Here is a 15,666-nt window from a genome sequence, read left to right as displayed (position 1 = left end):
CTGATCTACCCACAGTGATCCATGCAACGGTCACCCCCAAGCTAGACTACTGTAGCTCACTCTAAGCAGGGCTACCCTTGAGGCTGCTCCGGAAATGACAACTGGTCAAGAAGGCGGTGGCACAGGTCCTTACAGGGACCCCTCTGAGAACGCACATACAACCAGTGCTCTGCCAGCTGCACTGGCTTCAGATTGAATACTGGATCAGGTTCAAAGTTTTGATATTAACCTTTAATGGTCTGGGACCATAGTACCTGCAGGACCATTTCTCCCAATATCCCCTCCCCAAAGAGAGCCAGCATGATGTAGTGGTTTGGAGCAGTGGAATCTGATCTGGAGAACTGGGTTTGATTCCCCACTCCACCACATGAGCGGCGGAGGCTAATCTGGTGAACTGGAATTGTTTCCCCACTCCTACACACAAAACCAGCTGGGTGATGTTGGGCTAGTCACACTCTCTCAGTCCCACCTACCTCACAGGGTGTCTGTTGTGGGGAGGGGAAGGGAAGGTGATTGTAAGCCGGTTTGATTCTTCCTTAAGTGGTAGAGAAAGCCGGCATATAAAAACCAACTCTTCTTCTTCTTCAAAGAGTGCTGCACTTGACTGGAACCAATATGCTGGGGATCCTTGGCCCAAAACATATGCCGCCTGTCCTTGACCAGAACCAGGGTTTTCTCAGCACTGGCCTGGCGGAACTCTCTGCCGAGTGAGACTCAGTCCCTGTGGGACTTGATTCAATTCCGCAGAGCCTGTAAGATGGAGATGTTCTGCCAGGCCTACTGTTGAGGATGGATGTACACCAATTGGCCTCCCCTGCCGGACCCCACTAGGGTTTATGTCCCCTGTTGTTCACCTGTGTCCCCTGTTGCTCACCCATATGATAAGGGGGGCTTACTATTTCGGCACCATCTGTTAGGATAAGGTTTTTCATTGTTACTGTGTTTTAAGTATGTTTTGATATTTAGCAAAAAATGATTGTATACCTCTAGGATTGTTTTGGTACCAGCCTGATAACTAGCGGCATCTCATTGGAACTCTTAAAAAAACACACCAAAATATTAATCCATCGGGCATGTTAAGAGTCTGGGACCGTATTCTCAGGGACAAAAGCCACACATTGGTTACCATTCTGTCTGATGCAGCCAAAGGCAGATTGTTTGGTATCCATTCCTGGGTTTTATGGATGTCTTTCCAAACCACTTGCTCATTATAGGAATATGTTTTGCTATGACAGCTCTTCTTTATTGTTGTCTTGTTTCTTCTTCCTCATACTGATTAACCCAAGCTTTATATCTACGCAGCAACCTTCTTTCTCCAACCCACTGCATCCCTCTCCCCTATTTTTATTTTTTCTGTCTGTGTTCCGTACTCTCTTCTTCTTATTGCATTCATTAATTGAAATAGAGACTTCTTTATAAAATACATGGTTGACATGTGAAACTGCTACTAGCAGCAGAAGCAACAACTGTAGTTCATTGTGAGAATTACTACCGTAGTTCAACAGAATTTAATCCAAAGAGGGCTCCATGGCAAATAAGAACATGGATGGCTCAGGGTGGCCCAAGGTTGAAGCGACAGAAGTGAGCTGCAAGAAAATAAGAATCACAAAATCTAATGCAGATAAGCCAAAAGCTTCCTTCTGAAGAAGAAGAGTTGGTTGTTATATGCTGACTTTCTCTACCTCTTAAGGAAGCATCAAACCAGTTTAAAATCACCTTCCCTTTAAAATCACCAGAGGCCCTGTGAGGTAGGTTAGGCTAAGAGAGCTCTAAGAGAACTGTGACTAGCCCAAGGTCACCCAGCGTGCTTCATGTGTAGGAGTGGGGAAACCAACGCGGTTCACCAGATTAGCATCCACCGCTCATCTGGAGGAGTGGGGAATCAAACCCAGTTCTTCAGATTAGAGTCCACCGCTCCAAACCACTGCTCTTAACCACACCACCACGCTGGCTCTCCAATACCACCAAGTATTTGGCCGTGCCACATTGTTCTTGAGGCTGCAAACCTTGTGAAATTGCAGGCATTACCAAAATTCTTTTCCAGAAATGTTCTAATAGGACTTACCGGTATTATATATTTTATATGGTGTACAAATCTCACACTCTAGGAAGTGGAATTATTGCAGGACATTAAATACTAAACAGTACTATAAGCACCAATTAGTCTTTTCTCTCCCCAGCTTCATAAATGTAACACATACGTAAACAAGACTATAATCCCCTACCTTTGAGGCTTACGAATATCCCAGAGTCCTACACCTTCTTTAGAGTTGGCAGTGGCTAGTAACCTTGGCTCTACTGGATTGAACATCACACTATGAAAAGCTGATGGATAATTTGCCAAACAGAAGGGATCTGTTGAAAAATGCAGATCAGATAAGAAAGCAACAGAGTTTCTATTGTGCAATATTTGGACATCGGGCTTCACTTTTCTTAGGAGAGATCTGAAAATATGGTGTTTGCTAACATGGTCTATAGCAAATAGTATTGGCATCAACCAGGGCTGGTTCCACTCAGGGTCAGGAAAAGCCTCCCCCCATTGTGAAAGCAGCAAGTGAGAAAGGATGGCATGGGTGGCACTCCCACACCCCTCGCTGAATGAAAATGAAAATCATTCTTTAAGTTTCCAACGTTATGCAAAGAAATTGAAGCAATGTTAACAATTTAAACAATCTCTATGTTGTGAGAAACTTTGATTGCTTATAGAAGCGAATTGTTTGTATTTACACTTATTGTTGTGTCACTTGTGGGTGGTATTCACTTTGTCACTATTGTTGTTTGTAGTATTAATATAACCCTTTGCATATTGTATATATTTTGAGCCTTGTGCTATTTTTTCTTGCTAACTAATTAGTTATAGCATAGGTGTATTCTTCCTCACCCCTTCCTATGTTGGCACAAAAGCGTTGACTTGATGAGAGTTTTGTTGCCCCCCCACCCAACCACTGAGAGCTCACACGTGAGCTATTTTTGAACAAGCCCTGTTAGAGGGCTAAAAAGATGGGGGGAAACGCTGGCACTGAGACTCGCTTTTTGAAGATGGCACTAAGCTCTGTTTCCTTCTGACTTTCACACTGAAGCTTTGACTACGGAGGCATAACCCCTTGAAGGCTCTTTCCACACAGGTTATTTGCCCCGGGTTAGATGTTGCTGGGAAACTGATTTCCCCAGCTTCCCCACAACATCATGGCGCACTATTGCATCTCCTGGGGCATCCCTGGCTTTCCCCCAATTTTTCTGTTTCTTTCCTCCAAAGTTTTAAGGAAGATCATGACAAAGCCTGAATGGCTGCTAGGTGGGTGAGAAAGCTTACCATAGTTTTTTCTTGTCCTGTCTACATGGCAGACATTCTCCCTGCCCTTGTCCCCTCAGCAGCCAATTATCCCCCCCTCACACACACAGGAACTTTTTTAAAAATTCAACAATTGAATACCATTACAACAATATAGCCATCTGTGTATCAGGTTCTCTGAATTCCCAGCTTTCATTTTTAAAAAGTCTCTAGCTCTTTCATTCCCACTTCCTCTTCAGTTTTTCCAAACTCCAGGATTAAATCTCACAGCATGATCCTCAGACCGATAACCCTCCCATTACAACTTGCAAAATCCCACAGAGGGCTCTCAGCCTTCCACGTTTCTGTTCCAAGCTGTGGCTGAGCTGAAGAGGACAAGGTTCTCTCAAAGTAACACAGAACCAAAGGCATAAGCCTGGCAAACAGCCTACATCACTGGACAAAACAGGAGATGAAAAACCAAGTCTTTGTGTCAGTCCCATATGAGCATCTTTGCAGATCTGTATGTATCTGTGATAGAAGTGGATTACTTCATTTAAACCCCACTGTTCTCCCACACAGTGGCCTACATTGTTCCCCTCTCCTCCATTTTATCAACAACCCTGTGAGGTAGGTTAGGTAAGGTAAAGGTCCCCTGTGCTAGCACTGGGTCATTCCTGACCCATGGGGTGACGTCACATCCCGACGTTTTCTAGGCAGACTTTGTTTGCGGGGTGGTTTGCCAGTGCCTTCCCCAGTCATCTTCCCTTTACCCCCAGCAAGCTGGGTACTCATTTTACCGACCATGGAAGGATAGAAGGCTGAGTCAACCTTGAGCCGGCTACCTGAAACCGACTTCCGTTGGGATCGAACTCAGGTCGTGAGCAGAGCTTGGGCTGCAGTACTACAGCTTACCACTCTGCACCACGGGGCTCTTACGTGAGGTAGGTTAGGTTGAGAATATATGACTGGCCCAAGATTGCCCAGCAAGTTTCCATGACGGTGTAGGGATTCAAGCCTAGGTCCTGTGAGGCAAGAAATCTCTTCTCCAGGATAGCCAATGTGGTGCAGTTGGATTAATACCAGGGAGACCTGGGCTCAAATTCCCATTCAGCCATGAAACACACTGGATGACCTTGGACCAGTCATTTTCTCTTAGCCTAACATGAAGGGTTGCCAAACTCAGCCTGGCAACCAGCAGGAGACTTGTTCGAAAGGATATGGCGGTAGTGGCTAGAGTTACCAACCTCCTGATGGTGGTCAGAGATCTCCAGGCGACAGATATCAGTTCACCCGGAGAAAATGACTGCTTTGGTAGGTGGACCCTATGGCATTATACCCCACTGAAGTCCCTCCCCTCCACAAACCCTGTCTTCCTCAGGCTCCACCTCCAAAATCTCCATGTATTTCCCAACCTGGAGCTGGCAACACAAGTGCTGGCCATTGGTGTGATATCACTTCCAGGAAAACCTGGGAATGACATCATACCTGTCTAGGAATTGGTCAAAGCTCTATAGTAAAACCATAATTAGTCATCTAGGAATCAATGAAAACTAGCTTGGGCCAATCCCAAAGGAGGTGCTATGTCATGCTGTTACCCAACAACCTTTTTATTTTTTCTTCTGCTGTTGCTTGGGGCAGGGGCTGGCAAGCCTACAACTACTTTACAGTACATTACATACTCTGCCCTGAAGTCTTTATAGGAAAGGTGGGACAACAATTTACAGGTACTAGAGCAAGCCAATTTCCGCATCCTCATCCCACCTCATTTTCTTCCCCCTATGTTTAAATGGACCCATAGCTCACACTTCTTAGAGCATGATCACTCTTCAAAGGGCTTTTTATGCTGGGGGAGGGGGTTAATTTCATATCATTTTTTCCTATATTCCTGGGTATGCAGAAGCCCTATCTTGTCGCTGTGTGATCCATTTTGCTGTCCTGCTGATAGGCATTCAAACATGAAGTTCAGTATCAAAGGGAACAAGCTGAAGGTTTGCAAAGGACTATTAGTGGAGGGTGGGGAGAATCTGCTTTATCACACCCACAGCAGTCAAATAGGACATCAACATAATAAGAGAACATTTGTACCATAACACAGTACCAATTTACTTAGATGTAAAAGGTTAGCATTTACACTCACACATTCATAGCCCTCACCTCCATTGGAAGACTCTCGGATATCCCAGATGAGAACCCTGCCATCATCTGATGAGCTTGCAAAAACATTATCATTCACTGGACTCACTGACAGGCCATAGACGGCATCTTCATGGGCAAACACATCCAAAGTTTCACCACTGAAAAAGACACAGACATCATTTCCACATTTCTACATTTAGCTAGGAGGGATGGGCTGTCAGGTATCACAAAAGACCTTCCCTTGAAAATATTAAATTTTCTCATTATCCTCTACTTCCCATAAGAATACCTGAAACCTGGAGGTTAATTTAGTAGGCAATACCCATACAAATGTATCAGCTCCCTCTCTCCAAGTGCATTTGCTGGAAACTTTATCTCAACTAAATCTTGCATGAGAGATTTAGCCATGCAATATATTACAAACTTTAGACCTGAATTAAAGAACCATAAAGTGACAGTTAAATGCACAAAGGGTCTTTCTCAAGACAACACTTCTGTCTCCACCTCATCCCAAAAGTCACAGTCTGCTTTCTATACTAAGGGAAATCTTTAACAGCAGTTGTATGAAACTGACCTTAGGGACAGGAAGCAGATATCCATGCTTGTTCAGAAGGGAGAAAAGCACCACAAATTTGAGAATGTGCATATGGGAGATTTCTGGATCATGGCTTTTGGATCCAAAAGGTTTACTTTACAACAACTTTGATGCATATTATCCATGATACAGAATCAAATATCATATAAAATGGTAGGGGAAGGTGAAAAAAGTAGAAGAGGGAAGCAGTAAGCAGAATGCAGAAAAACTGGAAGGAATAGCAAATAGTGATGCTCAAAGTTGCCGTTATGCTAGCCAACATCATCTACACATTAAAGCTTTATCTTTGGGCTCAAGAGTATCAGTACATTTCTTCTAGCATACCACCATTGCTCATTTTCCCCAGCATAGATTGCTCATGCATTAAAAAAAAACCAAAACCAAAACAAGCATATATTTACCTTTCAACATCATGGAGCAGAACTTGTTCATCATTACCTATAATGAAAAAGAATTTAACACCACAATGTTGATTAAAACTTTTATTTGGAAGTAGGAGAGCATTTGTGCAGATTTGAGAAAGAAAAAACAAGGAGAATAGAGGAAATGGTTTCCTTCCAAGGCAGAACTAAATGTTCCATGGCAGACCCTGGATTCCCAATGTCTTGCTTGCCTCTGACATACTAAAAACTGCCATGGGAGAGGACAGATACTTGCATAGGAGAAACTGTAGGGAAAGCATACTCATTCCTCTGATCACCACTCTTCCTCCATGAGCCCTTTCTGCCTGTCTCTCCCCTGCTAATTTGGCCCACTTTCTCTAGCCTGAGTTCAAGAAAAGAATTCCACCCACAAAGGTGCAAAGCTTAAGCACCCCTCGCCCTTCTACCTGCCTTGCAAATACCACCACTTTGCACACTGGCAGCACACACATAATTGGGAATTACTACTACAGAAAAATAACTCAGCCTCCCCCAAAATAGAACACATTTAAAAGAGAGATTCATGAACCCATGCCAGTATTCTTCTTCTATTTAGAGAGTTGATGTGAGGGAGAAGAGTCTCCCTCATCAGTGGTCAGGTTTCAAGCAAGGCCCAGTAAGTTCTTTACAACTTCCACAGCCAAACAACAACTTGGGACAGGCTATTTGAAAGGAAGAATTAAATGTTCTCTAATCCAGAATACTACACCCAGAAAATAAGGCTCTTTCACAAGAAGATGGTAGGATCAGTTTCTAATATACATGTACTATAAAACAGATTGCATGCAAAAACCTTGGACCCATCATTTATTCTTGCACTCTTTTTCAAGCTTTCCCGCCTTACCTCCAGAAAATACCCTGCTGTTGCCACTATTGAAAGCCAGACAGAAGATGTTAGAATGATGTTCCCCTTTCAGCTGAACTGGCTTGATTCTGGAGGTGATTGCACGTTCCATATGCCAAAGTAGAACTCTACGATCATCTCCACCTGTATGAAAGAGAACATGAGCATACGTAAGAGAATTAAGAAATACTTTCAGTATCATTAGAACATATGTTGAAAACAAAACTGGAGAAAAAAAAACCAAAATATTATAGTGCTGGTAGGTTGAGAAAACCAAAATGTTAAGTCAAATCTCTTCACCATTGTCTGATAGGATAACTAGCCTCTTTCTAGAAAAGAACATTATGTTTACATCACCTATGAACACTTTCAGCATAAAGGCCAAAGGCTTGGATCTGAATCTCCCTTTCAGCTTGAGGAAGAAGGGTATGGATATTTTATAGCCTTCCACTGACCACCATGCACTGTCCTTTGGTCTCCCCTCAAAATCAGTTCGGAAACTATTGTCAGGAGCTAGATGGAGCGTGCATATTACTCCCATTCTGCAGTCACTCCACTGGCTACCCATCAGTTACCAGGCTCAATTTAAGGTATTGGCTATCACATATAAAGCCCTTCATGGCATTAGACCCTCATATCTACAAGACTGCCTCTCCCCCTATGCTCCTCCAAGACAGCTTCGCTTATCTGAGCAAGATACCAACCTGCAAATGGGCAAAAACAACAACTGCCAGTACAAATGCCTTTCATTGTTTATTGTATGTCCCATCCTGTTGATTATATTAACTAATTCTGTGTAATCTGCCTTGGGTCCTAGCAAGAAATGCAGATGAAGAATAACATAAATTAAATAAAATAAATCATGGGGGCCCGTGGAGCAAAATTTGGGAGAGCATGGAAGATTGTGGGGTGGTGGTGAGTGAAGAGGGTTGCTAGGTCCCTCTTTGCCACCGGTGGGAGATTTTTGGGGCGGAGCCTGATGAGGGCAGGGTTTGGGGAGGGGAGGGACTTCAATGCCACAGAGTCCAATTGCCAAAGCGGCCATTTTTCTCCAGGTGAACTGATCTCTATCGGCTGGAGATCAGTTGTAATAGTGGGAGATCTCCAGCTACAACCTGGTGGTTGGCAACCCTATGAGTGAAAGAGTTGCTTGTTATGCAGTGCAGATCTGTTCACATAGTATAGGATCCATGCCAAACTAGACTACTTAGTTTACTACTTAGTCCAGTACATGGTCAAAGATAAAGGTTAACACTGTTACACACTTTTCCAATACATTCTCCTTTATCCACACCATGCTTAAATTAAAAGTTTTAAAGTTTCAGCTAGCTTATAAAACACAACTTATTTTTATGGTGAATTAACAGGGAAGCCTGCCATGGGTAGTAAGAACAAAGTCCTTTCACTAGACTTCAAGCCAGCGTTTTTAAAGAGATTCAAGAAATACCTGTGATTTTGTGTGTGTGTGTGACTGAGCTTAAATCTAACATCCAGCATTGTCCTTTATGGCGGACTTCTTACAAAGTATCTACATTTGACACTTTAGATATCAGCACACAACAGTAAGATATAAAACTCCCAAAATAAATGTTTCACACATGCAAGTATTTAAAATTTTGATCTTGGTTGAAGCATCAGCACAAGCAAATAAGCCAAGGTCATGCCTATGAGCACCACAACTCAAAGTGGTCTGAAAATCACACATATGGTTGAATCTATGACCACAGCTCACAAGCGTGCTTTCATGTCCAAATGCATGGAACCCACAAGGAAGATGAAGAGCTCTACTGCAGCCCTTTCAGTGCATCTGCTCTGGTTTCTAGAGGCTTCAACAAGTACAAGTTTCTCAAGAGCAAGATTTCCAGACTAGACTGTCCAATTTACCAGGCATTAAAAATTTAAATTCACAATTCATTTCAACATTTCACTTTAATTTCTAGTAAAGCTTGCAGACAAACATTCAGCATACTAAAATCCCAAGCAGAAAAGGATCTGCTCAAACAGGACAAATTAGCAACAATATAGCAGATACTACTTTCAGAGCAAAGTTACATGCACTGGGATAAACTCCATCACCACCTTTCTACAAGGAAGGAGTATGCAAGAAAACAATCCTGGGGTCACAGCGAGATGACTCTTAAGTGCCGTCAACTCTGTTAACTCTTCTTTAGTGCAAAAGAAATCTGAATTATCCTCATATTCAGCATATACCAGGCCTAATCACCAAGATATCATTTGGATATGTGCATTGCTAACTTCTTTGCCATTGCAAAATCCAGTCCTAAATATTTTGCATACATATCAGAACATTTCCCTTTCATAAGATCCCATCCCTATTGCTAGGGTCATTTTATTAATCTCTCTTTGATCAGAACTCCCAGAGCTACCCCTGGCAATGGAGCAAACAGCAGAAGTGTCAACATAATCCCACACATATGCTCTAGCAAGCCATGTCAATGATGTGGAAAGTTTTGCTTTTTAAAAACAGACAATATAGTATTTCCAACTGCAAATATCCTTTTGGTGGATGTATGAACCAGTGAAGAGCACCAACAATCACCCATGTGTCAGAAAAGGAAGTGGTTAAAAATAGCAATAAGAAAACCTATCAAACATCAAGACAACAAAAGAGTTACCTCCAGCTGCATAGTAGTCTACTAAGTCTGGGCAAATGCTCTTTCCCCTACTTTCCCCCTGAAGGTGTAGACATCCAAAACTTTCTACATTATTACTGTGGTAATATCACTCTGTGAAACTGATCCATTAATTGCCCCCCCCCAAGTTGTTGTTAAACTACTTAAGTTTAGTAGAAAATAGGAAGAGCGTATTCCATATACCACCCTCTATTTAGAGGCCCCTGGAGAGACAAACTAACATTCCCCTAACATGATGATCCTTAAATATTGAAGAAAAGGTTTTTATCAAACATGTATTTAAATAATATCAAGACAGCAATGAAGAATCACTTTTTCTTTTCCTCAGTATATTTAGGTCAAAGCAGACATGCTTCAGACTCTGTTATGATAGGCAGGATACTCATCAGTGTAATTTAAGCTGTTTTTCAGTGCTGCTTTATGGAAGTACTGGTATTTTTACACCCTTAAAAATATAGAAGCCTTAACATATTATAGGTCAGATGTTCAAAAAGTTACACTTGTTCAACATATATAGCATACATAGATCTGAAGCACTTCAGAACTGTACAGTAATGTAAACAGTATATGATCATTATACCCTCACAGTAGGCATAGGTCCAGGCCAAGACTTGAAAGCAGTCTGGCCAATGTTATCCTTCTACAGTAAAAAGAATATAGTATCCAACGTGTTCTTAGTTGATTGCCAAACCTATTAAAATCATGTCCCGAACCACTATTTCTTCCACTGTACGCACAAATTATGTCATGTTAAACAAGCAGGTTACCAACAATTACCTACAGGTTTGTAATTATAAGCAGGTCTAGTAAGAAATGTCTGGTTGTTGGCCCTCCAGGATAAGTGGTGGACCTCTGACTAAAACAGAATGCTGGATTAGATAGACCACTGGTCTGATCCATCAGGGCTCTTATGTTCTTTAAAAGATGGCATTTCTTTGACCATCTATCCAATATGTTCTCAATGAATAGACAAACTGAAGTTCTGCATCAACTCCCTGCCTGAAGAATCAACAATATTATCAGCCAAGGAAAGCCCTTAAAAGTGTCACACAGTTTTGTCACTCTTGAATAACAGTCTGGCAATACAATATTCCTCGCCTCAACAAACATTAAACTGGTACACTGGCTCACAATTTACTTCTTTGCATCCAGGGACATAATCCCACAAATTTTCAGTCAATTTCACTAGGGAATTTTTTTTTACTGCAACTTTTGCCAAATATGCCAATAATGTTAGTTTGATTTAAAATATTAACATAAGATTTGGTTTTCAACACAAGTTATAGGGTTCACTATACTTGGGCAAGACTATTTCACATCTGATAGTTATGCATATGGTAATTATTCCTGAACTGCCTTCACTCCCCTTCCATTTTCTCTCCCCATCTTGTACCAACAGCTTGCCTGGGGTTCATTACCATTCAATTTTCAAATCATGCAGAAACCATTAGGTTCTCAACCTTGAACAACACTGTCACATACAGTGGACATGGCAGAGACAGATAACCATACTACCTTCAATGTGCTCTCTCAGTTGACTAGTTTCATTCCAGCTGAGTCTTATCCACTATTTATATTTGAAATATAAATACCATAAAGGGCTTATTGCCATCAAACAAACCTGAATTGTTTGCACTGTAGAAGTCCTCCTTATTTTCAGAAGTCTGAATGATTTTATTTCTCTCACTGCTCAAATAAACCCGTAAGGCACTAGGAACTGTTTAAAAGAAAGCCAGCTGACAACCAGTACCCTTTCAACCTCTTTGCAATGCCTTTGCTTCACACAGCTGGGCTAGGGTCTGTGGCAAAGACACCTAGACAGAATTCCAATAGAAAAAAATGGAGAACTGCACTAAAAACGATGAAGTGGCAACTAGCAAAATCAGTACAAATACAGGAGATTCTGACATGCTGTCTCTTTGTAGTCAGAGCCACCTAAAGCAACTACTTTAACCAGAGGGCAAAGTTTGCTTTTCCACAGCTAGGGCTACACGTATTTTGGCTTCTGAAGAAATCTCAGTTCTATGAGGACCTAGAATCAAAGTACTCTTTCCCTACCCTTTTAAAATATGTGTTTACATGTCTAGATAATGGCTGATTGTTGCAGACAGCAGTAACAGTAAACAGTGAAAAATATTTTGAGTATGTTTGTGTTGAATACTTACAGTAATGAAGTACTGGTTCTCTTTAATGATGTTCTGCCATATTTTTTTCACACAAGTTACTGGTATGAAATCTGTTATGGGATTTCTACAATCTTTTGCAGTTCCTTGTCCCCTCTACAAATTAAGCAATACAATTTTGAAGCTGCTATTATCCAGAGCCAGACTCACACAGTACCCTGCCCTGGGCAAACAATATTTTCCCCAGTTTACTTACTCTTTTCACTGCTAGACCCTATATCAGGCACACTTCAGCTTTTGAGGCCCCCACAACACTAAAAAATGATGACATGTGAAAACAAAATAAGGCTTCTGTTTATTGTGTGACAATTCATAACCGAAGAGAAACTCCTTCAGGATTTCAAGGTAGCGCCTTCAACTGTATCTTTTACAATACATGTATACATTTAACCAAATCCACTGAAATCCAGAATAAAAGAACATTAACCTAGGGCTATCAAGAGTTTTAAAAAAAACCCAAAACTTTAAATCCCTTTAAAATCAGCTGGCACATAATTACAGCCAGCATAGTAGGGTTGCCAACCTCCAGGTGAGGGCTACTCCCTGGAATGACAACTGATCTCCAGAATACATAAATAGCTTATTTATTTAAAATGATTATTCCACTTCTCCTGGAAAAAATGGCTGCTTTGGAAGGTGGACAGTATGGTACTATACCCTACTAAGGTCCCTCCCCTCCCTACAGCCCACCCTCCCCCTCCAGGTATTTACGAACCCAGAGTCGGCAACCCTACAGCATAGTAATAGCAAAAATGCTGTTGTGGTGGGGGAAATCACCTCCTCCTTGCCCCTCAAGAAAGGTTATGTGATGCAGCAGATATGCTGTTAGACTTCATCCCAAGTTTAAAAAACTCTTCTACCATCGACTCAACTTGATAGAGTTAATAAAAGGTTTTAAACCCATAGTTTCTTCTCCGATTTGGATAGTGCATCCAAAGTGTCCTTCTTGATTCTTTCGAAGAACAGAGGCACTGTGGGACCCCAATGTCAAAACTCTTTACAAGGTGCAGCCGGGAAGCCTGCCGTGTAAAAAAGAGCAAATACAGACGCACTACACTGGCCAGCCCAAGCCGGCTTCAAATACATAACACGCTTCATCCAGCTTCTTACATTCATAACTCGACTGGATAGAACAGTGAGTTTCATTTTCCACCTATCCAATCCACACATTTGCGTGAAGTGTGCCTGCTCCAACGCCAAGAGACTAGAACCAGAAAACCAGGTTGAGGTAGATCACATTCTAGCTGTATCTGAAGAAGTGAGCTGTGGTTCATGAAAGCTCATACCCTGCCAGAAATGTTTAGTCTTTAACGTGCTACTGGACTCTTGCTCTTTTCAACTGCACCTGCAGGTAGTTACTCCAGATTAAGAATCGTGTGTCTGAGGCCGCGCTCCTCTGTATGCGGCACAGGTTGCTGAGCGCCGCCTGGTATTCGTCACCTGCCAAGCCGTGGCTACACTATTTGCTCTTTTTCACATGGCAGGGTGTACGTTGCTGCCAAGCCCGCAACACACACACACAGGCCACAGTTATCCTCCCGCCAGTCAGCGAAGGGCCAGGCGAGCGGCATGAGGTGCGCATGGACGGAATCACAGAATCGTAAGAGTTGGAAGGGATCCCCAGGGTCATCTAGTCCAACCCCCTGCACAATGCAGGAAATTCACAACTACCTCCCCCCCACGCCCCCAGTGCCCAGAAGGCGGCCAAGATGCCCTCCCTCTCATGACCTGCCCAAGGTCCTAGGATCAGCGTTGCTGACAGATGGCCATCTAGCCTCTGCTTGAAAACCTCCAGGGAAGGAGGGCTCACCACCTCCCGAGGAAGCCTGTGCCACCGAGGAACCGCTCTCTGACCGCTGGAAAAGTCTTAATAATGTCTCGAATCGGCCCTCGATTCCCAGTCCTGTCGCTATGAGGAGCCCAAGAACAGCGAGGCCTGCAGCTCCGCTCAAGCGCCGGCCTGGAGTTGGCCATTTCCCCTCGGAGGGAAGAGCGGCGCCTAAAGCGGCAGGAGGGAGGAAGAAACCTACACGCACACACCCCGGGCCCTGCTGAAATTAGCGGGGGGTGGGGGGCGAAAGGGTCCTCCCCTCCACCCCGCCGTCCCGCCCCGAAGGGCTCCTCCTCGCCCCACACCCGTGTCGCAGCAGCCACCGTCAACTCCGAGCCTCCGTGACACCTGACAGCAGCCCCCCTCCCCCCTCCCCCCTCCCCCCTCCCCCCTGGACTTCGCCCCTCTCCAGTGGCCATTGACGTTGGGGAGGGGGTCGTCGCCCCCAAGCAGAAGCGAAGCAGGAGAAGCCTAGCCCACCCAAACCGTTAAAAATAGGTCCCAAACGCTCCCCTTCTCCCCCCTTCACCGTTCAGCTCTCTTCCACCCCCCAATAAGCGGTACATCCCTACAAACCCGCACCCCAAATCCACCCACGTCCACATTCAGTGAACATCGAATCTCTCCCGTTGTTTATTTGACTAAGTGTCACCGGGATGGAGGCCTACGGGGTTTTTTTTTTATCCCTTTTGCTCTAAAGCTATCCGACACAAGAGAATATCTCAGTTATTATTATTATTTTTTAAAAAAGATAACTCAGCCCTCCGGAGTAAAGCAGGGTGTTTTTTTTTTCCTGACGAGGATGACAGAACTTCCACTCCCCCCCCCCAAAGAAGACGGTAATGAAACAGGATTTGGGGTGGGGACAAAACACCCCCCCCCAACCTGTCAACCATTTTAGATCTCTATTTGGGAAACATCAGGAGTGTGTGTGTGTGTGTGTGTGTGTGTGAAGACGCCGCCGCCGCCTGCCGATTCGGGTTCGCCGAGCTCAAAGCCGGGGGGGGGAGTGGAGGGGGGGATACGGAGCAGGGGAATAAAAAGGAGGTGGGAAAGGAGGAGGGGGAGGGGTTTTTTTGGCTTTACCTGAGACCAGCCACTGGCCTCCATTGTTGGAGAACTCAATGGCATTGACACAGCCGAAGTGGCCCAGGAGGTCCTTCTTGTAGAGGTTCCTGCAGCCCCGCAGGCGTCTCCTCTGGAAATCCTGGGTGAGCAGAGGGTCTCCCTGCAAGCCCCTCTGGGACAAGAAGCCCACCACTGACCTCATGGTGCCCCTCGGGCCAGCTCGCCTCCTCATGCCGCGGTTGCTGCCGCTACTCCCCCCCTCCCCCACTCCCTCTGCCTTCTCCCCGCCTCCCCCCCCTTGTTATGGTTATGATGATCCCCCCCCCTTCAGCCAGCCATAGCAGGGAAGAGGTGTTAGACACTCCGTTGCTTCCTGATCCCCTTTAAACTCCTCCCCCGCCTGGCGGCGGCGGCGGCAGCAGCTGATCCACAGCTGCAGCCTTTCCCCCTTCACGCGCTCTCTTGCTGCTGCTGCTGCTTCGCCGCTGAACGTTGATGGGGCCGCGGCGGCTTCGCCCGGGCTCTTTTAGAGGACTTGCCCGCTTACGGGCGGAGGCCTTTCCGAAATGGAGCCCTAACTTATTTCAGCCGCCTTCCCCCTCCCCCCTCCCCTGCCAGGAAAAAACACACAACCTGCGGAAGTACATCCCTTCTCCCGC

The 15,666-nt window shown here is 44.3% G+C and overlaps 1 protein-coding gene across 1 annotated transcript in view; it reads right to left on the bottom strand.

Moving 5' to 3' along the window:
* DCAF5 (DDB1 and CUL4 associated factor 5) overlaps window positions 1–15,260 on the bottom strand; it is a 47,413-nt gene extending 32,153 nt beyond the window's left edge. Inside the window, exons 1-5 of the mRNA XM_056851407.1 lie at window positions 15,026–15,260; window positions 7,272–7,415; window positions 6,407–6,443; window positions 5,429–5,568; window positions 2,226–2,355 (exon numbers count right to left, since the gene is read on the bottom strand). Of these exons, the coding sequence (XP_056707385.1) occupies window positions 2,226–2,355; window positions 5,429–5,568; window positions 6,407–6,443; window positions 7,272–7,415; window positions 15,026–15,239 (665 nt within the window). The 5' untranslated portion in view covers window positions 15,240–15,260. The remainder of the gene's footprint in view (window positions 1–2,225; window positions 2,356–5,428; window positions 5,569–6,406; window positions 6,444–7,271; window positions 7,416–15,025) is intronic.
* Window positions 15,261–15,666: the final 406 nt, after the last annotated feature.

The sequence above is a fragment of the Euleptes europaea genome, chromosome 6 (assembly GCF_029931775.1).
Source record: "Euleptes europaea isolate rEulEur1 chromosome 6, rEulEur1.hap1, whole genome shotgun sequence".
Taxonomy (NCBI): domain Eukaryota; kingdom Metazoa; phylum Chordata; class Lepidosauria; order Squamata; family Sphaerodactylidae; genus Euleptes; species Euleptes europaea.
Note: the sequence above shows the minus strand (reverse complement) of the source record. Positions and strands in the feature narration are given on the sequence as shown.